General features: G+C 30.0%; 11 protein-coding genes across 11 annotated transcripts; 4 read left to right on the forward strand and 7 right to left on the reverse strand.

Moving 5' to 3' along the window:
• Nucleotides 1–3,223: 3,223 nt before the first annotated feature.
• Nucleotides 3,224–3,667, reverse strand: GO595_004994 (Ubiquitin-conjugating enzyme E2 2; the record flags this gene model as incomplete). Its single annotated transcript, XM_067918186.1, has 1 exon — nt 3,224–3,667. One exon carries the CDS (start codon nt 3,665–3,667, stop codon nt 3,224–3,226), a length of 444 nt encoding a protein of 147 aa, XP_067775012.1.
• A 1,558-nt stretch (nt 3,668–5,225) lies between these two features.
• GO595_004995 (40S ribosomal protein S15a) lies at nt 5,226–5,618 on the reverse strand (the record flags this gene model as incomplete). Its single annotated transcript, XM_067918190.1, has 1 exon — nt 5,226–5,618. One exon carries the CDS (start codon nt 5,616–5,618, stop codon nt 5,226–5,228), a length of 393 nt encoding a protein of 130 aa, XP_067775013.1.
• A 1,689-nt stretch (nt 5,619–7,307) lies between these two features.
• GO595_004996 (Mpp10 protein) lies at nt 7,308–8,666 on the reverse strand (the record flags this gene model as incomplete). Its single annotated transcript, XM_067918191.1, has 1 exon — nt 7,308–8,666. The coding sequence occupies one exon, from the start codon at nt 8,664–8,666 to the stop codon at nt 7,308–7,310; it is 1,359 nt and encodes a 452-aa protein (XP_067775014.1).
• A 509-nt stretch (nt 8,667–9,175) lies between these two features.
• On the reverse strand, nt 9,176–9,571 carry GO595_004997 (uncharacterized protein; the record flags this gene model as incomplete). The annotated part of the gene is made up of 1 exon (XM_067918192.1): nt 9,176–9,571. One exon carries the CDS (start codon nt 9,569–9,571, stop codon nt 9,176–9,178), a length of 396 nt encoding a protein of 131 aa, XP_067775015.1.
• Nucleotides 9,572–9,909: 338 nt separating this feature from the next.
• On the reverse strand, nt 9,910–10,188 carry GO595_004998 (60S ribosomal protein L37a; the record flags this gene model as incomplete). Its single annotated transcript, XM_067918193.1, has 1 exon — nt 9,910–10,188. One exon carries the CDS (start codon nt 10,186–10,188, stop codon nt 9,910–9,912), a length of 279 nt encoding a protein of 92 aa, XP_067775016.1.
• Nucleotides 10,189–16,354: 6,166 nt separating this feature from the next.
• GO595_004999 (Importin-beta N-terminal domain containing protein) lies at nt 16,355–18,766 on the reverse strand (the record flags this gene model as incomplete). Its single annotated transcript, XM_067918194.1, has 1 exon — nt 16,355–18,766. The coding sequence occupies one exon, from the start codon at nt 18,764–18,766 to the stop codon at nt 16,355–16,357; it is 2,412 nt and encodes an 803-aa protein (XP_067775017.1).
• Nucleotides 18,767–19,323: 557 nt separating this feature from the next.
• On the reverse strand, nt 19,324–19,965 carry GO595_005000 (ras-related protein RABA1f; the record flags this gene model as incomplete). The annotated part of the gene is made up of 1 exon (XM_067918195.1): nt 19,324–19,965. The coding sequence occupies one exon, from the start codon at nt 19,963–19,965 to the stop codon at nt 19,324–19,326; it is 642 nt and encodes a 213-aa protein (XP_067775018.1).
• A 908-nt stretch (nt 19,966–20,873) lies between these two features.
• Nucleotides 20,874–21,953, forward strand: GO595_005001 (proactivator polypeptide-like; the record flags this gene model as incomplete). The annotated part of the gene is made up of 1 exon (XM_067918196.1): nt 20,874–21,953. The coding sequence occupies one exon, from the start codon at nt 20,874–20,876 to the stop codon at nt 21,951–21,953; it is 1,080 nt and encodes a 359-aa protein (XP_067775019.1).
• Nucleotides 21,954–23,251: 1,298 nt separating this feature from the next.
• Nucleotides 23,252–24,151, forward strand: GO595_005002 (acetyltransferase, GNAT family protein; the record flags this gene model as incomplete). Its single annotated transcript, XM_067918197.1, has 1 exon — nt 23,252–24,151. The coding sequence occupies one exon, from the start codon at nt 23,252–23,254 to the stop codon at nt 24,149–24,151; it is 900 nt and encodes a 299-aa protein (XP_067775020.1).
• A 1,533-nt stretch (nt 24,152–25,684) lies between these two features.
• On the forward strand, nt 25,685–26,101 carry GO595_005003 (histone H3.2; the record flags this gene model as incomplete). Its single annotated transcript, XM_067918198.1, has 1 exon — nt 25,685–26,101. The coding sequence occupies one exon, from the start codon at nt 25,685–25,687 to the stop codon at nt 26,099–26,101; it is 417 nt and encodes a 138-aa protein (XP_067775021.1).
• Nucleotides 26,102–26,535: 434 nt separating this feature from the next.
• GO595_005004 (maspardin) lies at nt 26,536–27,186 on the forward strand (the record flags this gene model as incomplete). Its single annotated transcript, XM_067918199.1, has 1 exon — nt 26,536–27,186. The coding sequence occupies one exon, from the start codon at nt 26,536–26,538 to the stop codon at nt 27,184–27,186; it is 651 nt and encodes a 216-aa protein (XP_067775022.1).
• Nucleotides 27,187–27,571: the final 385 nt, after the last annotated feature.

The following is a 27,571-nucleotide window of genomic DNA, read 5'->3' on the forward strand; positions in this document are numbered from 1 at the left end:
TAATCGACCATACCCACGTGCTTGAAATTGATAATCAACTGCACAAAATGCAATTTCAATAAAAGAAAAAAAAAAAAAAATACGTGAACAAATACCGCCATGAACACAACCACCGTGTAAAAGAACAATAGAAAATGCTTTGATATCAAATAAAAGCCGTGATATATAGGTTGTACCCATGTTTGGTAATTGCCTGGAAAATAAATTTTTTGTGCCAATTAAGATTATTGACCCTTGAGGATTGATTCCAAAATAATTATATACAATTTTTAGCTGTGCATCAGGATATGGGTCTGGGTCTGGAACAAAAGACTTAGGTTTGGTATAAAGGCGAGAACGGTGCCTAAGTCCAGGGTTTATCCTCAAGTTCCTTACATGTGGAGGATTTGATATCTTTGAAAAATACTCCATAAACCCAAGACCCGATAGATAAAACGTACCACTGCGAAGTGTCACTTTTTATGTTGCTTAAATATTATGTTTTGTAAAATATCTTTTTGGTAAACTTGATTGTATGTTGCATTTACACCTTAACAACATGGTGCCTGGCACTGATTTTTGATTTGGTGAGTAATATTGTCCTGTCTCTCTCCTGCTCAATTGTGTTTGTAAGGTATTCAATATCACAATACCGATCATTTTCCTATCAATAAATCTCAGCAGAAAACTGAGTATTGAGCAATTATTACCAAATGTGATACGAAAACCAGTCCTTTTTTACAAAATTCATTGAATTTTTATGAATAATGATGAAGAGTTTAATTCATATTTTTATGCATTTTTTTTCTTGATTTAGAAGTGGATTTCATTTCGTACCAAGTTGAATATGTTTTGATTTAAAAAATAAAATATAACTCTTTTAAAATTTTAATAATATGTAATTATTTTTTATTTCTAAATAGTCATGTTTTGTGTACGAAAATTTTTTTTTTATGATTTTTCCCAATTTTTTTTTCTCCTTAATATGACATTTATGTTCCAAAGGAGTGCTTATATTTTGAGTTTGGAATAATGTTATTGTTATGGGGTTTCAAAACTCAATTGCTTGGGTCCTTCTGAACAGTTTTTAGTTTTACTTCTTTTTTGTTGAGTAATTTTACTATTTCTTTATTAGCTTTTGAAGATGCTAAAATAAGTGTTGTATTAAATCATATGGATAATTTCCAAATTTTATTTTGTAATTATAAAACAAACGCATTTCATTGTGTATTATTCGTTTTCTTTCCAATTTTTTGATAATAGCAAAATAAAAATAAAACAAAACATCTAAGCACATTATTTATCTGAATGAATTTTATGTTTCAAAATAATATTTGGAAATTATTTAAAATATTTCAAACAACACTTAAATACGCATATATAAATTACAACAATGAAATAATGAAATTACTTTAATAAGAAATTCAATATTTTTAATGATTTTAATAAAATATCATAAATCATTTCTAAGTTTCATCATTAAGATAAATAATTATTAAAATATACTTAAACATTTACATCTACAATATTAATATTACCTAAAATAAATTTTACCTCCATACAGTGCATGAATACAGTTTCTTTATCATTAATTTCAAACCATTGTTGACAAAGTTATTACAAATGAAGTTAGATCCACATAAAAAACCCTATCTGAAATTTGAATTTGTATCTTCATTTATCGAAAACTTTTGATCCCAATCATTGATCAGTCCCGTTCATATGTAACATCCATATTTTGTTGTACATATTAAGTAAAATTATGTATGCACAAATTTTGTAACTTAATTTGAAGGCATTTACACATCTTAATGAAATAAATGCTCATCAGAATTTTTTAGTTGTATTCAATTTTATAAATTTTTTCTCTTCCGATCGATTTTCAATTCTTATAAAACAAGAACCTACACTCGACCAACATTTTGTAATTTGTAATTTGATTTCTAATTTTGTTATGTAAAAAATAATTTAAAAACAAAAATAACAATAAAACATTATTTTTTACCAATTACATTAAATTTCACCAATATTTTCCGAATTTTATTTCCCATCAAAGCCATTGCTGTAGGGAGAGCTCCTATCCCATATTTCAAGAACAAAATCGGTGAAATCCATGGCAAAAAGTACATAAAAGTTATTTGAACAACGAAATCAGTTATTGACATTGGGAATTCCATTGCTCTGTAAACTCCCATAAAAATGAAAGGCAAAAACGCAGACTCACAATCATTTTCCCTTAGCACACAATAAATCAAAGCAGCAAATGATAAAATCGGGAATTTGCTGCAAAACAAAACAATTCCAAAAACATACAAATCAAAAGGCTTATTAAAAAAGTGTAACAAATGCGCAGAGGCAGACAAGAAGAAAGCAGTATGAAGTATAGCAGTAGAAACGAATTTGTCGCCAAAATCGTTCATTTCGTAAAGCATTACGCCATGAATAAATTCATTCTCCATTTTGTTAAGTGATGAAAAAAGACTATGAATCCTATTTTCCATATTCTTTGGAATAGAAATATTAAATTGATTTACGTTTCCATTGTCAATTTGCTTGATAATTTGAAATGATTTAGAACCATATGTTATGGATATAAGTTCAATAAGATCAAGAGGTACACCTTTTGTGTAGTTAATTAAAATAGTATCATTTTGTGAATAAGTAAAATTGAATGTTGCTAGAGGTGGTGGTATTAATTGTTTGAGACTGAAAAGATCACATGGTTTGGTACATACTAAAATATCATGAGCAAAGCCTGTTTTAACCATTGTCGAAAGTTCTGTAAATAACGATGGAAGAAGAAGAATAACAGAGAGATCGGCTTGGCCATTTGACCGAAAAATATAAACACCATCATCAACTTGGAAATCATTGAGAAAGAATGGATATCCGTCATGAACAGGCATTAGTTTTTGGAAATAATTTTGCATTAATGCGGTTTCTTGAATATTTATCGATTCAAGGAACATTTTGTTTTTTCTGAATAAAACCATCCCGAAGCTAATAATAACACATAATATTGATATATATGTGGATTTGTTGATAACAAGACGGATGATTTTTTCCCTCATCTATCTTGAACAAACATTGTCAATTACACTTTTGGAAAAAAAATAAAAAAAATTTTCTGCGGCATTATAGTATTACTGGATATTAGGAAGAAAACAAGAAACGAAAGTTTGGTTAATTATAATAGGATTATAAAATTATGATTTTGATTGAAATATATAAAATCAAGTTTTACTTATGTCGCGTATCTTTGTGTCCATTCGCGAGCTGTACGGTTGAAAGCCTCGCGATCATTCTTATATTGACGTGCAATATCAGGAACAAGAGGATCTTCTGGATTTGCATCGTTGAGAAGTGAGCAAATAGAAAGAAGAACTTTGCTGATAGTAAGTGCAGGAGCCCATTTATCTTTTAAGATATCTAAGCAAATTGCACCACGAGGACTAATATTTGGATGATATACACGTGTCTTGAAGATTATATGTGGTGGTTTAAATGGGTAATCTGGTGGGAAAGTTATATCAACGAAGAAAACACCTGTTTCATAAGGTGTATCTGGTGGGCCTAAGATTGTACCTGTCCAGTGGAAAAGATCTTGCCCTTCTGGGCCAGCACTGCAATTGCAAGGTGGATCTCGCGAAATTTCTTGTAATTCTTTCTGGATCCTTCTTAAAGCCATTTGGAAAATAAAAGTGACAAATTGGCCGGACAGCTCTGTAACGATACAACTTTTTAATGAACGTTTACCCTTTTATGATAAAAATCTCACAGACGTTTGTCAGGCCAAATAAAAATTCAAATTCTTCAATAAAAAATATTTACAATTTAATTTTTCAAGAATTCTTAACTAGCCATTTTTTTTTTTTGATAATCACGATCTTTTCAAAATAAAAATTATGTTAATTTCTTCAAATTTATACTTATGTAGAAACAGCATTTTGTTAATGTCATAAATTCTTTAAATTTCATTATACCTGGAAAATTTTCCCGAATACTTTATTTTGAATATGATTTAAACATGAAGTAGAATTGATATTTTGCTCAATTAAATGAAGTCATGTAATTTAAATGATTTTTAATTTGAGACATTTTCAATAATGAATAAATTAAAGCATGGAAACATGATGCCTATTGATTAACAGCTAACCGCTAAAATCCGATTGTTTTGCATTCAAAAAATTCGATCGTTCAGCACTGATTCAATTTTGATGATGGTATTTTTGAAATTTTTTTCCAAAAAATGTCCATGTGTTTGCATGGACATAAATAAACTCCCCTTAGTATCTATAATGATGTAATTGCTGTTAATCATATAAATGCTAAAATATTTATATATCACAAACTTACAATCTAAGATGCATCTCAAAATTCATTTTAATTGACATTAATTTTACATGCAGATATCAAATATTTATTGAATATTATATTGAAGGAAATGATTACTTTGTTTGAAAATATTCTGGAAATTGTGTTTCTTCGTAATCAATATCATTAGGTAACTCGATTCCATCTATATCAAAAGTAAATATATTATTTTGATATTGAATTTCGTCTAATGGATCTTGCATAGGCGTAACATTATTAGCGTTTTCAGTGTTGTTTATTTCTCGATTGGGATATATTTGTTGAATAATTTTCAAATCTTCAACTTTGATTTTTTCATTTTTATCAACTTTGATATAGTAAATCCAATTGCCAATAGAAATTGTGAAACCTTTTAATGGTTTCCAATAAATACTTTTTCTTCCCATCTTTAATTGATGAACTACAATAAATTCTGTGAAGCAATCATTCAAAAAACCGTTTTACGTTGAGTCAATAACAACGGTTATAATCGACTTATCTTTCTCAAAAAGCTGTTTTTTGTGAAGAGTATTTTTCGTTAACGGTCTGTCAAAAATATTGCTCATTTAAGCACATTTTTCCTTTCCTAATATAAGATATCTTTTATTTCTTTAAATGTTGGTTAGATATTATTTATTTTAATAGGCCTTGGTAATACATGTATTAATAAAAAATATTTTTAAATTTGAAAATTATTGTAAATTTTTTCTAAAATTCCTAATATAACATTAGGGATTTGCATATTTCGATATTGTTGGCGCTTTTCAATTGAGAGTTATGTAATTATTTTCTTACACATATGTAGTTAGTTATTACTTATTATTTATTACTTTGGTATGCAATAACAAGAAAAGTTAAAAATGATTAGAAAATATATTTTTAGTGTTGTTCAATTAGAAGAACATTCCGAGGATCTTACCTCCAGCGTTCTTTTTACGGGCTTCTTCATGATCTAAAATACCGTGTGAAGTTGTAAGAACCACGTAACCAAATTGACGTGATGGAAGAAGCTTTGATTGCCAATTTTCTAATTCAGTTAATTGAACGTCAAAGCGTGGGCAAATGGCAACGCATTTATTAAGCCTACCCAAAAGGTTGATAATGATTTTACCAGAACGGTGATCATCTATGACTTCAAATTCGCCAATATAACCACGCTTCATCATAACTTTGAGGAATTGAATAATAACTTTGCTGCATGGACGAACAAGGACTTGACGCTTTCCTTGACGTTCGGCGTTTGTGATAGCTTTAAGTGCATCTGCTAAGACTGATGTTCGAACCATTCGAAAGGGCGACCAAAACCGAAAAACCGTTTACCAATTCACTATCTCTGCTCGCAATCTGAAATCAAATGCTGTACAATAAATCATTGATATCAGACCAAATTCATTTAATTATAGGTAAACTAAGCGTACTTCCTGGCTGCAGTTTATTGGAAGATTTCTTTTTCCTAAATTGTTTTCAATATGTCTTATTTTGATATTTAAAACAGATTCAAATCCATATTTTATTTACTAAAATCATTCAATGTTTGTAAGTATAAATCTATATTTTCATGAATTTCATCAAACTTTTGCAGCACATCATCGAAAGCATTTATTAATTTATCTCCTTCTCCATTTTCTATTTTATTATGTACGTCTCTAAACACATATCTGATTTGATTTGTTTTGAAAGCGTTTTGCCCAAGTATATTGTTTGGGTTCAACGGGTCAATTATGTACATTGTTGTTGGCGAGTCGAGGCTCATGTTGTTATTTAGGTACCGAGAAAAAAAACGGCCTTTGCCCTTTACGTCGATACCTGTTAAAGTGAAGTTGAATTCACTTCCATAGAATCCGCATACACCTTCGATGAACTCAGAAAGGTTATTTGGGATCCCACGATACTGTATATATGCTAGTAACATCAGCTGAAGTGTATATGAGCTGATGCCTCCGATATATGGCTTATCAAGATTATTCTTATGAAGTAAACATTTCATAAAAATTTGAGCTGGAAGTAAACATGGATATGTGGAGAAAATGTTTCGAATGGCATTAACATTTAAAGGACCTTGTAATTCATCAAATGATAAATCTATCTGAATATTGGGTTCTATCGAAAATTTAAGCACAGGGACTTTGGCTTGGGGTATGGGTTGAAAGGTTTCTTCAATAACTAGGTCTGCCAACTGTTGCATAAGAATTTCCATTATCTCAAATGGATTACATGGAAAGGGATAAAAATATAAAACTATGTCTATGTCAGCACCAGGGAGAAAAGTTCCGTTGAGACAACTTCCTGATGGTAAAACAATCATTTGATTTTGCATAATTCTACACTCTACAACTAATGCTTCTTTAATTCTATTACATAAATTATCTATAATCATCTGTCTGACCAAAACATCATTTTTTGTTGGGATTAACTTTTTAACGAAATCACCTAAATCTTTATTAAATTTGTAATTTTTATGATCTGGAGGAAGCTGTGTGTTATTTATATAATCGAGTCCAACTTCAGGGAAGCCAACCACTTTCTGATTTGGTAAAGTTCGGCTGACCCAATTGAAGAATTCCATTCGATGAATTAAGAACCAAAAATATAAGAAAAAGTGACAACAAATTGAACCCAACGCTAAATTGAACCAAATGTGACAAATATCTTTAAATCCAAAATTTCATTATATTCTTTACCTGGAAACCAAAACTTTTTTATCACACAAGTTTCACTTCTTACTGATAAAGAGTATTTGTTTGATTTTTACTAAAAAAAAGAAAGCTATGAAAAAATGAAATTATATAATGCCAAAAAACGAAAACGAGAAATTCATATTCTAATTGAAAAATCAATGCCAATAAAAGAAATCTTTAATGGAATTCATAAATTGTTTTTTGTACTAAGATACGAATAAATATGAAAAAATTCAACTGAATTTTGATGTGAAATGAAACCCATCAAATATTTTGATGTCACAATTAATTTATTGATTAGAGCATGAATCTGTGGTCCTCCTTCTTGTGCTTGTTCTGTTTCTCGTCTGAAATTGCACCACCAGCAGCTACCACTTCTACTCCTTGTAAGTTTCCGCTTAATAACTTCTTTACATCTTGTTGGGCCTTTACTTCTGCACCATCTCTTCCAGTTTGTGAATACAATATTCCCTTTGCTGCATCCCTTGCTTCCTTTTCCTTCTTTTGCTTCTCCTTCTTTACCCTTCTATGAGCTCTATGTTCTTCATGGGTTCTTTCAAGTTCTCCCTTCATTTGCCTTGTGCTTCCAACAGGTGCCATTATTTCTTCAGGTGCAAGTTGATTCTGTGGACGTTCTTCAACATCAACTGTAACACCTTTAGATACGTCAACATGAGCGCGTGGTCGACGAGCAATATAATTCTTTTCGGTAAATCGATTAAGTTCACTCATGACAGATTCGAAGAGATCAATGGCTTTACGTTCCTCTGCTGTATATTCCACTTCGCCTGAATTGTCTCCGGAGTTTTGTGCACGTTGAATATAATCATTAACATATTCATCGACAAGACTACTTTTTGGTTTAGAACTATTAATCTCGCGAATTTCACTAGCCCTAAGTTGTGGCTTTTGTTTCCGAGTGACATCATCGAAATTCATCGACTCAATGCGCGATAAAAGTATCGCTTCGATATCGGCCGTCGGTGGTGGAATAGGAGCGCGATTACTCGTGAAATCAAAATCGAGCTCAACTTCAGCAAGAGAATCAACTGGACGTTCGCTTGCAAGTGTTTCACCATTCAGCTCCCATGGTCGTTTAGATATGAGGGATTGCTCAATTGCTTCGACTTGTTTTTTCCGCGCTGAGCTTACGTCATCAGGAGGCTCATCTCCATAGAAATCTTTGTAATTGATAGGCTTTGAATAATCGGAATCATCGTCAGCGCCCATCAGTATACGACTGAACTCTTCGTTTGCTTCTTCTTCCTCTTCTTCACCTTCGTTTTGGAGATTAAGTGGGAAATCATTTGCTTCTTCTTCCTCTTCTTCGTAAATGAGTGGTCCACGTTCACCTCCACTTGGCGCTTCATTAAGTTCTTCTTCCTCTTGTGCTAAATCTTCGTTGAAATTGACTTTGGATGCGGCTGCAATTAATGCTTCGTTCTGGACGCGGATTTGTTCCCACGTTTCCCACTCGCCAAATTCTTTGTTGTGAACGAGATTTTCTATGGGACCGGCTGAATTTGGTTGAAATTCGTTATCTTTTGTAACTTTGAAAAATGATATTGTCATATCCATGAATAAATTTGATAATGTGCTGTCGCCATTGATGAGAATTGATGGCGTTTTCGAAATTGCATCAAGGCGATCTAACATTTAGATTTTACTTGACCAGAACAAACTTGTTCAATTATATGACTTTTGACATGAAATAAGATGATTATTAAACGGTCGAAAATCTTTTTAATGCTAATAATTTGATATATTTACCTGATGTTCTAATTATATAACAAAAGTTCATTATTATTTGCTTTTTGGAATTGCTTTTATCTAAAATATTTTAAATGAATCTGATTTCAGTAAATTTTTAGTTATATATTTTATTTTTCATATAAATTTAATAAAATGTTTGATTTATATTATATAATAAAGTTAAATGATTAACATGGTCAAAAAAAATTCAAATGCAAAAAGAACAATAAATATCATCATAAAAAAATAAATAAAAAAAGAAAGTTAATATTAATGAATCATTAATACCAATTCAAGAAATAACTTGTATATAAATACATGAGCACGAACTAAATCGCACAATAAAAAAGTAACCACAACTGATTGCTTACAAATAATTATGTATATTTTAAAATATTTTCATTATATATTTATTAAGCTTTAATATCTTTAGCAAGAATGTTCATTGAAATATTTTCCATGAATTCAAGTACAACAGCAACAGATGATTCCATATATTTTGATGGACATTTAATAGTATTATCTTGCTTGTTCTCCGCAAATATTTGTGCCTGCGTATTCTGTGAATCTACATTTACATCTGTGTGTATTCCATGGAATGCATAAGATAATTTATCTAATGCTGAATTAATTAATTCAGTACAATTGATTGCCGATTTTTCAAGAACTTTTTGCTTTTCGGCAAACCTTCGCATTGCTATTGTAGCATCTTCATTAATTCCTGGTAATTGATGTGAATAAAATTGATCAATTAATCGTGATCTTGGAACTCTATTCTTTTCATCTGATTGATCAACTTGAGGCCTCATTCTACGCTGAGTGTGATCAGGATATTTATCAAGATGTGTTCGGAATTTTTTTAAATATTCTTTACGAATCACACCAGCTGAATTGGAATATAGCATAAAAACTCTATTAAGTTCTGATGGCTCAAGAGAATCTAACCCTGATGACGCGAAAAATTTCTCTGTGTTATCTTTTTGAAATTCTTCTTGAACTTCTCTTAGTGTTTTAATTCTTCCAAAGTTCATATGCAGATTTCATATCATATTTCTCATAGAGAAAAAAAAGAATCCAAAAAAAGGCAAAACAATGTTATAATATTCCAAAAACTAAAAAGAAAACATAGGTGAAGATAATTATCAGTTTATTTTGCTTGGGCTTCACGAAGACGTTTGATTGCAGCACGAGCTGTAAGAGCTGCTGGTGTAGATGGTATATATGCACCGCCTGTTGTGGCTTTACCGCATTTTTGGCACTTCCAAATGCCGACTACTGTTCTTCTAACTGATGTTTTTCCACAGAATGGACATGGATACTTTTTTCGTTGTGATATTTCGATCTTCTTAATGGTTTTACGGAGTGATGCACCATAGCGAACGCCATATTTACCAACAATTCCGACCTTCTTTGTTCTGCGAGCCATTTTCGAAAAGGCAGACCAAAACCGTCTGGTGGCCGTTTATTTGCAAATAAGGAGATTTGTATTACTCATATAAATACACGTTTTTTTTGAAGAGAATGGAGGACACGATGGCCGAGTGGTTAAGGCGTGGGATTAGAGTCCCCATGGGCTTGTCCCGCATCAGTTCGAATCTGGTTCGTGTCGTTTTTTTTTATTTTTTTTGGCAATGAACTTTGCAACTTTTTTAGTATATGTACTGCAGTACCTAATATAAATTTTAAAAAAATTATGGTTTGATAGCTGCTTACAAATTATAAATGCATGGTTTGATGAAAGTTGACAATTCATTAAAATGAATTAAATGAATTTCTAATAGTATTGGGCAATAATAATGATTTTATTTTAAAAAAATATAATCACTTCGGTAGCTCTTAGGTTTAAATGTTTGCAATTATATTACATCATGATGAATATTTTTGGCAGGCATCTTTAAAGATCGGAATTTTATCAAATTTTTCTTCTTAAATTTTAACTTATAATTACCACCAAATATGAGGAATTTTATTTCCGTAGAGCTAAAAAATTTATACTTACTTTTTTGAAATCGATATTTGGCTTTACCCATTCAATTCTTTCTCGAATTTTTATGGAAACCGTTTAGTAACTTTCGAAAAAAGACGTTAAGTCTATAATGCCATTTTTGTTATACTTTTTGAGGAGGTTTTATTCAAATGGCATTTTTTGGTGATTCCATTTTTCAAACATGGAACAAGAGAAAAATGTTGTTGGAATTGATCTTGGAAACTATAGAATTCGTGGTTGTATCTCAAGAATTGACAATGATAATCTAGTTCTTATCCCTATTCAAGATAATGCTAATACATCCTATAAGTTTACATCTTGTATTTCTTTCTTTAGTCCAAAACGTATGTATGGTGATCTCGCTTGGTGTAGTATTGAATCATATCAAACAACAACATTTTATGATCTTAATAAGTTACTAATGTTAAAATACGACAGTGACGAAAGGAAATTTTTTTCCAACAATGTTAGGTTCGATCTTGTTAAACTTGGTGATGATTACACAGGAATTAAAACAGATGATTCTGCTTTTTATCTTCGACCTGAACATTGCATTTCTTTTTTACTTACCAATTTCTTAGGTTATGGTCAAGACACAATGGAACTTCCGTTATATATTGCTGTTTTACCATGGTGGGACATATATCATCGGAAAGCAATATATGACATTGCTTCTTTATCCAATATCAATTTTAAAGGAATAATTAATACAACTACAGCAGCTGCATCTTATTATGCAAAAAATAACGACAAAAGAATCATTCAAGAGCAATTACCTTATCATGTTATTATCATTGATATTGGAGACACCACTATGAATGTTTCTATTGTTGAATTTAATTATGATGATTCAAGTAGAAAATTAATAATAAAAGTTTTAAGTTCTGTTTGCGATGGAAGACTTGGTGGTAGTAGTGTGACGGAATGTGTAAAACAATATTTTATTGAAGAAATAATGAAATTTAATGTTAAAAATATCACTCCTCAAAATATGTTATACATTCATGAAGAAGCTTTAAAGTCAAAAACAAAATTTTTTGGATCAAATCAATTTATAGTTAATATATTATCTTTTGAAAAAGAAATTAAATTCCGTGCTTTAGCATCAAACTTCGAAAATCTTATTAGTGATACAGCAAATAAAATTCCAAATTTGATTAATACTGCATTAAGATTTGCAAATGTTAGAACAGAAGATATAAAAGATATTCTTTTGGCAGGTTCTGGTATTCGTGTGAGACCTTTTGAAAGGCAAATCCAAAGTTGTTTTCCTTTAATACCATTTCCTCAAAGATATTATTCAATATGCGACGACATTATTTCAAATGGTACTGCTTATGCAGCAGCAATTCTTACACCAGGTAATCCATTAAGCAAAAAATTTGAAATTAAGGATATTTATCAACATTTTCGAAATGATGTTAAAAATGAAAACATTGATATAATTGCGAAATGGGAAGATAATGGTACTGAACACCAAGAAATTTTATTTAAAGAAGGAACAGAAATTCCTTCGACTCGAATAATTAAATATCATTCAGAATATGGTAATATCAAACTTTACATAAATAATAAATTGATTGGTGTTATTAAATCACAAAATCCTTCAAAGGAAATCGAAGTAAAACTAAACATTTCACATATGATAGAGGTTACACCAACAGAAGGCATTATATATGAACCAGAATATGGATTAAAGAAAAAAGATTTTGATGACTTTGAAAAATTAAAAGAAAAAATGGATGAATATGAAAAATGTATAGATGTTATAGAAGATACACAAAAAGAAATAAAGAATAAGCAAGAAGATTTAAAAGATTACATTAAGTATGTTGAAAAAAATGAAATTGAGAAAAAGTACAAACAAATGCAAGCAATAGAAACAACTCCAAGAGAAGAAATTTTTACGAAACAAGGAAATTATTTTGTTACTTTTTATCAAGCCAAAAAAGATATCAAAAGAATTTTTCGAAAAGTAGAAAATCGAAAAGAAGCATTTAATTTCTATAATAAAAACGCACAGGAATTCGAAGATAATATTAATACTATAAAATATTTGAAAACAAAAGTTCCATATGAATTGTTTAAAGAAGCTAATTGTCTGTCTAAAAAATATAAGTTATTGATGAAATACATCGACAAGCAAAAGGATCAAACTAAGAATCCAAAAGGATTTAATGAAGATAATTTGTTTGAATATGTAAAACATTTACTGAAAGATATCAAACAATTAAGTGATCAGATAACTATGGAATATAATAGAATTGAAGAAGAGAAAGAACAATTAAGAAAAGTCGAATTCACAAACATCAAATCAAATATAAATAAAGTTAAAGAAGAAATACAAAATGAAATTAAATCAAATAAAGAAGAAATACAAAATGAAATTAAATCAAATAAAGAAGAAATACAAAATGAAATTAAATCAAATAAAGAAGAAATACAAAATGAAATTAAATCAAATAAAGAAGAAATACAAAATGAAATTAAATCAAATAAAGAAGAAATACAAAATGAAATCAAATCAAATATAAATAAAGTTAAAGAAGATATACAAAGTGAAATTAAAGCAAACAAAGAAGAAATGCAAAATAAAATTAATGCAAAAACAAATAAAGTTAAAGAAGATATACAAAGTGAAATTAAAGCAAACAAAGAAGAAATGCAAAATAAAATTAATGCAAAAACAAATAAAGTTAAAGAAGATATACAAAATGAAATTAATGCAAACAAAGAAGAAATGCAAAATGAAATTAATGCAAAAACAAATAAAGTTAAAGAAGATATACAAAATGAAATTAATGCAAACAAAGAAGAAATGCAAAATGAAATTAAATCAAATAAAGAAGAAATACAAAATGAAATTAAATCAAATAAAGAAGAAATACAAAATGAAATCAAATCAAATAAAGCTGAAATGCAAAATGAAATTAATGCAAACAAAGAAGAAATGCAAAATAAAATTAATGCAAAAACAAATAAAGTTAAAGAAGATATACAAAGTGAAATTAAAGCAAACAAAGAAGAAATGCAAAATAAAATTAATGCAAAAACAAATAAAGTTAAAGAAGATATACAAAGTGAAATTAAAGCAAACAAAGAAGAAATGCAAAATAAAATTAATGCAAAAACAAATAAAGTTAAAGAAGATATACAAAATGAAATTAATGCAAACAAAGAAGAAATGCAAAATGAAATTAATGCAAAAACAAATAAAGTTAAAGAAGAAATGCAAAATAAAATTAATAACAAAACAAATAAAGTTAAAGAAGATATACAAAATGAAATTAATGCAAACAAAGAAGAAATGCAAAATGAAATTAATGCAAAAACAAATAAAGTTAAAGAAGAAATGCAAAATGAAATTAAATCAAATAAAGAAGAAATGCAAAATGAAATCAAATCAAATAAAGAAGAAATACAAAATGAAATTAAATCAAATAAAGAAGAAATACAAAATGAAATTAAATCAAATATAAATAAAGTTAAAGCTGAAATACAAAATGAAATTAAATCAAATAAAGAAGAAATGCAAAATGAAATCAAATCAAATAAAGAAGAAATGCAAAATGAAATTAAATCAAATAAAGAAGAAATACAAAATGAAATTAAATCAAATAAAGAAGAAATACAAAATGAAATTAAATCAAATAAAGAAGAAATACAAAATGAAATTAAATCAAATAAAGAAGAAATGCAAAATGAAATCAAATCAAATAAAGAAGAAATGCAAAATGAAATTAAATCAAATAAAGAAGAAATACAAAATGAAATTAAATCAAATAAAGAAGAAATACAAAATGAAATCAAATCAAATAAAGAAGAAATACAAAATGAAATTAAATCAAATAAAGAAGAAATACAAAATGAAATTAAATCAAATAAAGAAGAAATACAAAATGAAATCAAATCAAATAAAGAAGAAATACAAAATGAAATTAAATCAAATAAAGAAGAAATACAAAATGAAATTAAATCAAATAAAGAAGAAATACAAAATGAAATTAAATCAAATAAAGAAGAAATACAAAAATGAAATTAAATCAAATAAAGAAGAAATACAAAATGAAATTAAATCAAATAAAGAAGAAATACAAAATGAAATCAAATCAAATAAAGAAGAAATACAAAATGAAATTAAATCAAATAAAGAAGAAATACAAAATGAAATTAACAGCAACTTAAAAAAAAAAAAGAACACAGAAAACATTGATTTTTATCGAGATAAAAAACGCTCAAAATTCTTCACTTTCAAGAACATAATATTCATAATAATGCTCATACTTCTTATTGTCATAGCTTCTATGGTCATTTGGTATTTCCCTAAAATCTCAAACATATTGGACAAAACTGTTAACTCTGTTGAAGAATCGTGCACATCAAATCAACAAAAACCTTTTGGTTATTTGAATCAGCCTAATGTAAGCCCTAGAATTGTACCTTAAACCTCTTTTGATTTCTTCAATCAAGATTACTGTAACAAATCGTCATAATAAACATGTCCTTTTTTACTTTTCAGCCCAATTTTTTCTTGTCTTTTATGAAATTTGCGAATGTGGGTTCTTTGTTTCAAAACAGTTTGCGTGCGCAAATTTGTCACCCCAAAATTTTTCTGTAGATAAAACGGAATATTTTGTGTATGAAATGTTCTGAATCTGGTTTAACTGTTTCATTTGAATGCAATAAGCGGTTTTTGCATTTACAAAAATTCGTCGAAAGGGCGCCAAAAAATATCTCAAAAGAACAATGGATGCAAATAAGCCAACGCGAAAAACATACATCAGAAGAAAACGTTGTCTCAATCAGTCAATACAGCAAATAAAAAATACGTTGCTTTATATTATGAAAAATTCAGGAAATCCAATTAATGAAAGCGAAATATTGAAATATGCAACATCAAGGGCACAAGAAATTGAAGCAGCTTGTTGGTCACCAAGGTTAAAAATATCGGATGCAGAATACTCACAAATAATTTATTTAAAAACCTATCAATTATGTAATGTACTTATCACACAGAACAAAGCTTTAATGCAGGCCCCTTATACCTTGATGAATCAACAGCAATATATTCAAGCAACTGAAAACTCAATAAAATCAAATTTTAATATTTCACATAATAATCATTTCCAACCAAATGTACATGGGCCAGCTGGAACCATCATTTACATAAATCCATTAACCCACCAAAATTTTTCTTCTACTGATTCAACAGAATCAATTCCACAAAATATGTTACAAGTTACACATAATGAAGATGATCAACAAGATGAAACTTCTTTTTTCTTCAACCAGTCGCGTGTTTCACAAGAAAGAAATGAATTTCCACAATCAATATATTGGGACAAATGATTTATTTTTCTGTTTTCTAAAAAATATTCTGAATATTTATGTTTTTTGTCGTAATTTTCTTTCTAAAAATTATTTGATTTGAAAATATTAATATCAATTCCTTCTTGTTCAATAAGTAATTTAACTATTTCTGTGTGACCATGGATAGATGCTACAATTAGTGGTGTAATTATTTTTATAAATCTTTTGTATATAGATTCCATTTCTTCATATTTCTAACTCACCAAAAACGATATATAATTTGAATCATTTATTTTTAGTAAAACTGAATTTCATATGATTTACAATAGCTTACAAAAGTTGACTGTATTTTCGGCGGCAACTTATTTTGTACAATTGCTTGTATCACTCCTGGATGACTTTGACTCCATCCAGCCAAATTTACGTACATAAACTTCACCAAGTCAGCGCCGTCAAGTTCTTGGAACTCTTTTAGTTGTGGTATATCAGAATACACCAACTTATTAAATGTCGTATCGAATTCCATTGCTTCCACAGTTGCTTGTTTACTTGATTGGTGCATTTCCTTATAATAATCGTCAGATGGTGCTTCGAACATCATTAACAACGAGATAAATAAATGTTCCCATAATTCTGGTGGTATTATTGTTGCTTCTAATAACACTTTCAAAACGCCAGCCAAAATGCATTTTAAGTATTCTCTTCCACGCATTATACTTAAAGCTTTACCCCATGCTTCAATGAAGTCTGGCATTGGATTTAAGTTCGAAAGAAATTCATCAGCACCTAAATAATATGCAGCTTTAGCCATAAATACTGAAAACGATTGTTGGAATTGTACTAAGTCAGGATTACCAATTTGTTGTATAATTAATGGTTGGATTTGTCTGAATAAGTTAACAGAGCCATTATGTTCCATGAAACGAAAGATATTTTCGAAGATTTCAAACGCGTATTTATGTGCGCGTGGCATTTGTAAAAGGCCTTGACATATAAATAATATTTGTGATGAAAAGTTAGCAACAAGTTCTGGAATACGTATAATATATGCACGTACTAATATAGATAAAGCTGGAACATTACCTTGTGGTTGCCATAATTGAGGATTAAGGAAGAACTCAAATTGTGTTGCATAAAATGGATTAACTTCTACATTTGGTGGATATGATAAAAGATATGTACCAATTATTTGAAAAACATATGGTACAAAATCAGTCACATTTTCAGAAATTATTACATTAAGTAAATCTAATACAGGTGGCTCAATCAATTTTACATCTACATTTAGACGTGTTACAGAAGCAACAAGAATTTCAAACAAACAATGTGTAAAATTAGGATTAAGAGGATTACCACAAAGTCTCCTTATATAATCAGTAGTTGTTTTTATAATGAATGGAATTAACGGTATCACATTGGGGTGCCCCGTTGTAACGATCCGCATCAAACATTTTGATGCTTGAACATTTAATTCTTTGTCATATACGAAAATTTCAAATAATCGATTGACAATAGCTTGTAAGTTAACTTGGGTCATCATTACGTTAAGGACTTCTGGATCATTTGATTGAGAAAACATTAAACGCTCCATACAATATGCAGAATAAAATGTTACAGCAGGTGATTGTGAACTTAATAATAGATTTTGAACTATGACAAATATATTTGGAATGATTGGCTTTAATATTGATCTAAAATCAACAATGAACTTTAATGAATCAGTTTGTAATATAGGAAATTGGTTTTGTGGATTTAATTGGGGGATTATAAATTGATTCACAAAACCTTCTAAATCGAATCCTTCAGCAACTTTAGTTACTCCTTGTCTTACTAATTGTGTTTCTGTAGCTATTGCGCCCATTATAAATATTGCCGTATCCATTTGTACCCAATTATTTAGAGGGTCTGCTTGATATTTTTGTAACAAATCATTTGAATAAGGAATGAAAACCATTTGAAGTTGTTGTCTAAAGTTCCTACATAATGTCTTTAGGAAGTCATAAGCATTATTCCTTTTAGATCCTTCAACTCCATCGATATCTTTTGCGAAATATTTTAAAGGTTCTGAATCAAAAGAATTGACATCTTCTGGATCAAGTTGAATACATGGAATAAGGACTGATTGACATAAACTTATTAATATTTCATTATCGACGAAGAAGTTTTTATCTGAAGATCGCGCAAGTTGTTTTAACGCGTCGAATGCTGCAATTGTAAGATTTTCATCATTACTTTGGAATGTATTTAATATGTTCTTGAATATATTTCCAAATGTTTCACGCATATGTTGTATTACTTCTGGCTCTTGTTTATAATCTTCCGTTGTGCCCCATACATGAATTTCGTATAGGTAACGAATAACACATTGTTTGACGTTTAAACAGATTTGTGTTTTGCCACGGATAAATTGGTCCGGTGGTAATGAGAGAAAATGATTATAACAATCAAAGAACTCATTAATGCGTTCTTGATATATTGGTGTCATTCCATGTGAATTAAGTGAATATATTATTGACAAAACATTAATAAAACATTCTTCTACAAGTGGCGATGGGGGAAGCTGTGGAAGGAGTTGAAGAAGAAGTGTGTACGCATTTTTGTCCCAATATTCAATTGATTTGTTGATTTGATTAAAAAGTGAAGGACTCTCCATTTGATGATCAAATCGTTGGAAAATGGTTTTCGCTGTTAATATAATCGCATACATTGATTGAGGAGTGGGGTTCTCAAGTGCATTTGTCATATTTAACATTAAATCTGGCCATCGTTCAGGGAAATCATGGGACGCAATAATATTAATGGACTCGCAGAGCAGAGGAACAAATTGTGCCGGAGACATGAGAAGAATTTTTAACATCATATTTCGGATTTCAACTTTGTTTGAATAGAGATTTTCATTTTCCCAATACATTTTGATGTTGTTCTTTATTACTGTGATTGTGAGATATTGTATTTTAGGATCTGAGTTATTATTTACAAGAAATTGAATTAAATATTCTAAAAAACCTGGTTGAGTATGCATTTCAAGAATCCCTTGTGTTGCTTGTAAAATGCTGTCATTATCAGTGCCTGTAAGAGCGGAAATATATGTAGGGAAATTATTGAACATTAATATTTTTGGTCTTTCATATGGAGCACCCTATTTTTTTCAATTATTTATTCGAAAATTGAATTCGACCTTTTGAAACTATCGTCATTGAGGAATTCACACCTTGAAGTCAAAGATTTTAAAATAACCATAAAATGTGTTTACTTATTGTCGATTTAGCAGCATTTGCTCTCTTTGACAGCCTGGCCTTCTGGTTTCAATTGAGTACTTTCTATTTGTTCGATTTCATTTTGTGCAATCTTCTGGATGATGGCTGATATTAACCTTGTGAATCCTTCTTGAACATTATGGGCTGTAAGTGCAGAAGTTTCGATGAAAAGCATATTTTCACGTTCTGCAAAATTGATTCCTTCTTGTGTTGTAACTGATCTTTGATCTTCAAGGTCACACTTGTTTCCAACTAACATGATTGGGATGTCTCCTCCTGTCTGATTTCGTAATTCTTTTAGCCATTTATCTAATGATTCGAATGTGATTGAGGAAGTTATGTCGTATAAAAGCATTGCCCCTTGAGCGCCTTTATAGTAAGCAGATGTAATTGCACGATATCGTTCTTGGCCAGCGGTATCCCATATCTGAACTTTAACGACTTTGCCTTCGACGCCAATAGTTTTAGTTGCGTATTCAACACCAATTGTAGTTTTGAAATCTTGAACAAATTTGTTTCTGGCAAATTGTGATAAAAGATTTGTTTTACCAACACCAGAATCTCCAATTAACACTATTTTTATGAGGTAATCTGGATCAGCGCCTTCCGGTGGTAATATTCCTGTTGTGAGCTGTACCTTTTGGCTCATTTTTTTGAAATTTTTTAATAACTTTATACGGTTAAAAGTAATTTGTATGTTTTACACGGATCAAATTGAATATATACAACACTTTTGGTGTTCAAACCCGATACGAGCGGTTTTTAGCACAAAACTTCTTTATTTCACCTCACATTTCTTATTTGAATGATTTACTTTTTATCGAAGTTATAAATCAAATCCAAAATGAAAAATGTTTGAACTAAAAAGCTGTATATTTTGATAATGAGTTGTTCCTTAAGTAATATAACTTCCATTTATCTTTCTTTTGTAGAACGAAATTTTTGTTTAATTCGAAAAGCACCTTTAGCTATTGTTAATGTTTTTTTTTTTTTTTTTTAATAAGCTCATTCAGTAAAATGATAAGAATAATATAGCAGGGCTTCAATTACATTCGTGGTTTTTTTTTTTTTTTAATTATTTACATAAATTATAAAATATTTATGTGCATATATAAATAGCAAACCCAAATATAATGTACATCACAAAATGGTCACTTGATATTGTTTTTGGTGACATTGTTATTTATTGAATTGAATCAGCAAATGAATAATTTTCAGCCTCAAAAGTGAAAGAAATATCATTTTCAGATTGGCATAAACAAAAAATAAAGGAAATACGAAAAGACAGCGAATTCTATTTCGTTGTATCAAATACAACGGTCGAACAATAAATTAACCATTGAAATTTCTATTAATTATAATGTTGATTGAATCGATAACCTCCAGAATTCGAGTAGTCAATTTCTTTAACAAATTTGATTTCATAGAACTTTAAATTTTGTTAATAGTTTTGATCACGTTGATAAATAAAATTGACAATAAAACTGGTTTAATTGATTGTCAAATGCCAAATATTGAGTGCAGCCGCCAGGTCACTTCGTTTTCAAAGCCATAAAAATGTTTGCTCTTCTCTTGATCAATACATTATCTTACATCGACGCAGTCGAGATCCCAGAAGGCCTTTCTAATGCTGATGCTTGCTCAATCTGCAAGACAGTTGTTGGTGGAATTGCCGGATTCATCGGTGCTTCACCAGTTCAATCAGTCATCAAACAATTAGCTCTTGGTCTCTGTGGTAAATTCTCTGGCTCTGGCAACACACTTTGCAAGAACATCGTTAACAAGCTCCCAACAATCTTATCATACCTCTCAAAGGGTCTCTCTAAGGCTAACGTCTGCAGCCGTATCAATGTTTGCAAGTCCAACGATGAAGAAGAAGAATACGAAATCGAATACATCGAAATCCCAGAAGGTCTTGAAAACGGAATCGCCTGCTCCATCTGCAAGCACCTTGTCAACGCAGTTTCCAAGGTTCTCTCCAGCTCATCCGTCCAAAGCAAAGCTGCAGAAGCAGCAGTAAAGCTTTGCCAGAAGCTTCCAAAGATCGGCCGTAACTTCTGCGCCAAGCTCGTCAACAAGTATCTCGGCAAGATCATGACATGGCTCGGCCAAAAGGTTAGCGCCTCCACAATCTGCAACAAGCTCAAGTCATGCAGCGGCAACGATGTTGACAGCGACGATGCATATCTCGAACTTTACCTCGAAATGGACGACGATGACTATGTTACCGAAATCGAACTTCCAATTGGTCTTTCCAACGCAGACAACTGCGCCATCTGCAAGAAGGCCGTCGGCTTCGTCTCAGCAGCAATGGGCAACAGCATTGTCCAAGCAATCGTCAAGGCCGCCGCTACTGCCGCATGCAGCTTGATCACAAACGGCGTCGGCGCTGCTCTCTGCAAGACAATCGTCAAGGCCTCCGTCGGCCCAATCATGAACTGGGTCAGCCAGAAGCTTTCGCAATCCACAATCTGCTCCAAGCTCGGCTTCTGCAGGGGTAACGACGTCGAAGATGACGAAGTAGAAGACGGCGACGAGAACTTGTCCTTCTACAACCCGTTATGCTTGAAAATGCTGCAAATGGGCATTTACCCACTCCCACCTGCATGCTTCGACCCAATAACAATATATTTCTGAATCCCGTAAGCAGGTAAATAGCTTTTAACCAAATTTTTGTTTTTGGCTGAGTAATGTGAAAATTGGTGATAAGTCCGCTAAGGCGTTGCACTTACAAACACAATCGAATGGCTAGGAAATGTATAACTTGTGTACCATCTCTCAATTGATATTTAGTATATTTGGTGATAATTCGAATTATTTTATGCATACTGAACATGGTTATATTGAAATAGTTAAGTTGCTACTTGAACAAAAAAAATTGATATTAAGGCTAAAAAAATTTTAATTTGTTTTATTTAATATAAATTTTAATAGATTTCAATTTAATATATGGAAATTATCCATATGATTTAATACAACACTTATAATAGCATCTTCAAAAGCTAATAAAGAAATAGTAAAATTACTCAACGAAAAAGAAGTAAAACTAAAAACTGTTCAGAAGGACCCAAGCAATTGAGTTTTGAGACCCCACAACAATAACATTATTCCAAACTCAAAATATAAGCACTCCTTTGGAACATAAATGTCATATTAAGGAGAAAAAAAAATTGGGAAAAATCATATTTAAAAAATTTTCGTACACAAAACATGACTATTTAGAAATAAAAAATAATTACATATTATTAAAATTTTAAAAGAGTTATATTTTATTTTTTAAATCAAAACATATTCAACTTGGTACGAAATGAAATCCACTTCTAAATCAAGAAAAAAAATGCATAAAAATATGAATTAAACTCTTCATCATTATTCATAAAAATTCAATGAATTTTGTAAAAAAGGACTGGTTTTCGTATCACATTTGGTAATAATTGCTCAATACTCAGTTTTCTGCTGAGATTTATTGATAGGAAAATGATCGGTATTGTGATATTGAATACCTTACAAACACAATTGAGCAGGAGAGAGACAGGACAATATTACTCACCAAATCAAAATCAGTGCCAGGCACCATGTTGTTAAGGTGTAAATGCAACATACAATCAAGTTTACCAAAAAGATATTTTACAAAACATAATATTTAAGCAACATAAAAAGTGACACTTCGCAGTGGTGCGTTTTATCTATCGGGTCTTGGGTTTATGGAGTATTTTTCAAAGATATCAAATCCTCCACATGTAAGGAACTTGAGGATAAACCCTGGACTTAGGCACCGTTCTCGCCTTTATACCAAACCTAAGTCTTTTGTTCCAGACCCAGACCCATATCCTGATGCACAAATAAAAATTGTATATAATTATTTTGGAATCAATCCTCAAGGGTCAATAATCTTAATTGGCACAAAAAATTTATTTTCCAGGCAATTACCAAACATGGGTACAACCTATATATCACGGCTTTTATTTGATATCAAAGCATTTTCTATTGTTCTTTTACACGGTGGTTGTGTTCATGGCGGTATTTGTTCACGTATTTTTGAGAAAGAATCTTTTATTGAAATTGCATTTTGTGCAGTTGATTATCAATTTCAAGCACGTGGGTATGGTCGATTACTTATGAATTACCTCAAGTCGTGTCTTCAAAACATTAATATTTATGACATGATAACTTGTGCTGATAATGAAGCAGTTACATATTTTCGTAAACAGGGATTTAATCAAAACGAAATTCTGATGAATCCTTCTCGATGGGTTGGGTGTATCAAGGATTATGATGGAATTACTCTAGTTCATTGCCGTCTTCGTTCTGACATTGTTTATTCCAAGTTTCCAAAAATCCTTCAAAAACAGATTGAAATCCTCAGGAGCAAGACACATTTTGTTCATGATTTGCCGAATGTTACGCCTTCTTTTGTTCCATTTTTCCAATCGCCTTCGTTTGCGAACTTTTCGTTATCGTCACTTCCCCCGTCACTTTTCAAAGCTGAAAACTATTCGGAGCGAATGAAAGTTCTCAAAGAAAAACTTTTAAGGATATTTAATACTCTTGCAAGTGATAACAAATTTGCGGAAGTTTTTGAGCATCCTGTTACAGAAGATTTCGCTCCTGGATACTTTTCAAAGATCAAGAAGCCAATGGATTTCATGACAATACGGAAAAGATTAACAAAATATGAAGACTACTATAAAAGACCAGAAATATTTGCAGCAGATATCACATTAATGTGTGATAATTGCAAATTGTTCAATACGCCTGATACTTCATATTATAGACTCGCAAATGAATTGATGAAAAAGTTCAATCATTTGTATTTTGAAGAATTTCCGCAATAACTGTTATCATGTTTTGTAAAATTATATTATTAATAATTTTTTTATTATTAATTTATAATCGAATTATTAATTAATAATGTAGAATTCTGTATTTGTAAGTTTAATGATATAATAAAATGAATATGATAAATAAGATTATACATGAATTATAATATATATAAACAATATTTTTACCATTAGAAAATTCATTAAAATATTTTTGTTTATTCTAAAAATCATAACGATTTATAAGTTTAATATTTATTTAACTATATATTATCATTTTAAAGTAAAATATAATGATGATCGAACTTTACAATTGAAGGAAACCAAATTTTTAGAAAGATACATACGAATGAAAAAATTTATCTTCATAAATGTGAGAATATAACATATATCTTAATTCGAATGCTTTAACGCATAGTCATAAATATACTAAATAAAATACATTGATTGAATCAGTTCCTTATGTTAATACATTTTTGGATAATTTTACACATATTATTATGCCTGCATTGTATTCACTTATTTTTTATCATTATCCACAAATATTATCACTTTATACAATTGTAAAATCATATTTAATGACACTTATAAAATCAGAAAGTAAATATATTCATGTTTACTTTATATGTTATAACTATACAATTATATTCTATCCATGATACTATGGTTATTATTCCTATTTCTTTTATATTACTTATATATATGAAGGAATTATAGAATATGGTGAAAATAATACATTAATTATTATAATAATTGCAGTTATATTGTGTTAACTATTGTATTTATAATAATATTAATATTTATAATAAAATATCAAAATAAAAAGAGAAAACAAAAATACAGATGTTTGTGAAGAAAATAATAACAAAGAAACCGATTATGTATTCTCAATAGTGATTAGTAACACAAATATTGAAGATATCCATTTGCAAAAGACATTAAAGAAGATTAATTTATAAGTTAAATAAAAATAAATATTTTAAGAATGTAAAAAATTAATTTAAATTAATAGAGATACTGCATTACACATGAATTTTTTCAAGAAAATTCAAAAATAAAATAATCTTCATAGAATTTCCATTGTATTAAAAAAAAAATGTAATTTACATAAAGTTTTTGCAGTTGATAAAAAATTATAATACACTCAGCAAAAGATTTACGTGCTCTATAATTCCAAAAGTGAATCTTTAAAAATTTGTATTACAAAATGTGTTTTGGTTTGATTTTTTAGTGAATTATTTCAACAAAAGATTTAAATCCATTTTATCTATCGTTTATTTAAAAATTTATCCAATAAATTAAATAAGGAAATGAATTTACAAAATATTAAAATTAAAATAAATTAATAATTCATAGTCCATAACATAATAACACAAGAAAACTTTGGTTTAATTTCCCGGGGTTTTCTTTTGTTATTGAAATGTCATTTTGCATCACCATTTTTAAATATGTTTACCAATTACTTATTCATTTAAATTTAATAGACCCAAAACGTCATTAAATACTAAGCCGCCTACTAAGTGTTAACTCCTTTGCTCATTTCCATTAATGGCACGTACCAAACAAACAGCACGGAAGTCAACAGGTGGTAAGACACCGCGTAAGTCGCTTGGCGCTAAGGCAGCACGTAAGTCAACACCAGTTGTTGATTCACAAGGCGCTAAGAAGCAGCATCGTTTCAGACCGGGTACAGTTGCACTCCGTGAAATCCGTAAATATCAAAAGAGCACAGACCTTCTTATCCGTAAGCTTCCATTCCAACGTCTTGTTCGTGAAATCGCATCTGGATTCCGCGGAGATCTCCGTTTCCAATCATCAGCCATCGCAGCACTTCAGGAAGCATCGGAAGCATATCTTGTTGGTCTTTTTGAAGATACAAACCTTTGCGCGATTCATGCAAATCGTGTTACAATTATGGAACGCGATGTCCAACTTGCACAACGTATTCGTGGTGAACGTAACTAAATGTTTATTTGCTTAATTAAATAACTAACTAAAGTGTTAAAACAAATAAATTTCCTTCCAGTATATATATGTAGAGATTCATTGCTGATTGACAAGCCTCATTCAAAAATTCCAATAAATTACGAATTAATAATTATAAAGTTGAATTTAGAGCGTGTAAGGTTTGCTCAAAAGCAAAAATGTGGTGTTGAACACGTGTTAAAACAGAAACTATGAATGTCGGCCGTTTATGGCTTTTTCTGGTTGGCTTTTATTTAAAACTGGAGGCATTTTCCTATTCTTCCCCTGAGTTCATCGACTTTTCAATCCACTCACCAACTCAAAAATACTTTGATCCAGTAAATAATGTTAACTGGGATTATAGAGACGTTGGAGATACATCATTGAAAGAATCGATTCTTATTATTCCTGGTATCGCAGAAACCACGAACACAATGTTCCGAATTGTGCCCAGTTTGCTAGAAGTTGTTGGTAGAGTTGTTATAGTAAGCATTCCATCATACGAAAAACTATCTCATTTTTTAGTCGGTTTCGATGTTTTCACTGCAAAGTTCCAAATTTCGCAAATTCACTTGATTGGTTTTGGACTTGGCGGATTTTTATCTCTCCACATTTCTACATATCCAAATCTTTCAGCCGAGATTAAATCTCTTACATTAGTTTCAAGTTATGTGTCAACAGTTGACTTTAGAAACGCCGGTTTTTTAAAATTCTTTACAGGAAAAACACGAATTTTCAAAGATCTTTCACTTGATTCAGCACCAGATCACTTGGTTAATTCGTATGCATTCATTGCAAAAGAAATAGAAATAATACCAGCATCTTTGATATCTTCGCGATTAACTTTAAGAGCAACTTCACCAAATATATCAATTTCTAAAATTCCACAAAATCCAATTTTAATCATTCAAACATTGGATTTCCCTTTAAACATTAGTAACAGCGCTCTCCCACAGCAAGCTCTCGGATCAATGGCAAGCGTTTGTCTCCTTAAAATCGGTGGTTGCTTCCCACACTTAGCTGATCCTGAAAACTTAATTTCTTGCATCAAGCGTCATTTGCAAAAAATAGTAGGCGAGAAATAACCAATATATTAGTAAAATGAAAGCTGTCATATTTTTAATTTAATTTAATGAAACACCGCTTGAACTCTGATTTAGATAATAAAAATTAGGATATTTTTTAAATGATGACATAATAATTCTAAAAGGAAACAACAAAGCAATAAAAAATGTTTTTGGGGATCCCCACACGCTCATCATAAGTAAAGTATTCAATACATTGATTTGAATTATTTACATATATCTTTAAAAAAAACGAATGTTTTGGACTCTTGTTATTATTTTAATAATAATTATTCTTCGATTTATAATAATCAAATATTGTCTTAAATATTTACCACCACCACTTCATAATAAAGAACCAAGTATTAGTTTTGAAGAGTTAAATTTTGGTGAAAGTTTTACAATT

This window comes from Histomonas meleagridis (genome assembly GCF_020186115.1).
Source record: "Histomonas meleagridis strain 2922-C6/04-10x chromosome Unknown contig_30, whole genome shotgun sequence".
Lineage (NCBI taxonomy): Eukaryota > Parabasalia > Tritrichomonadida > Dientamoebidae > Histomonas > Histomonas meleagridis.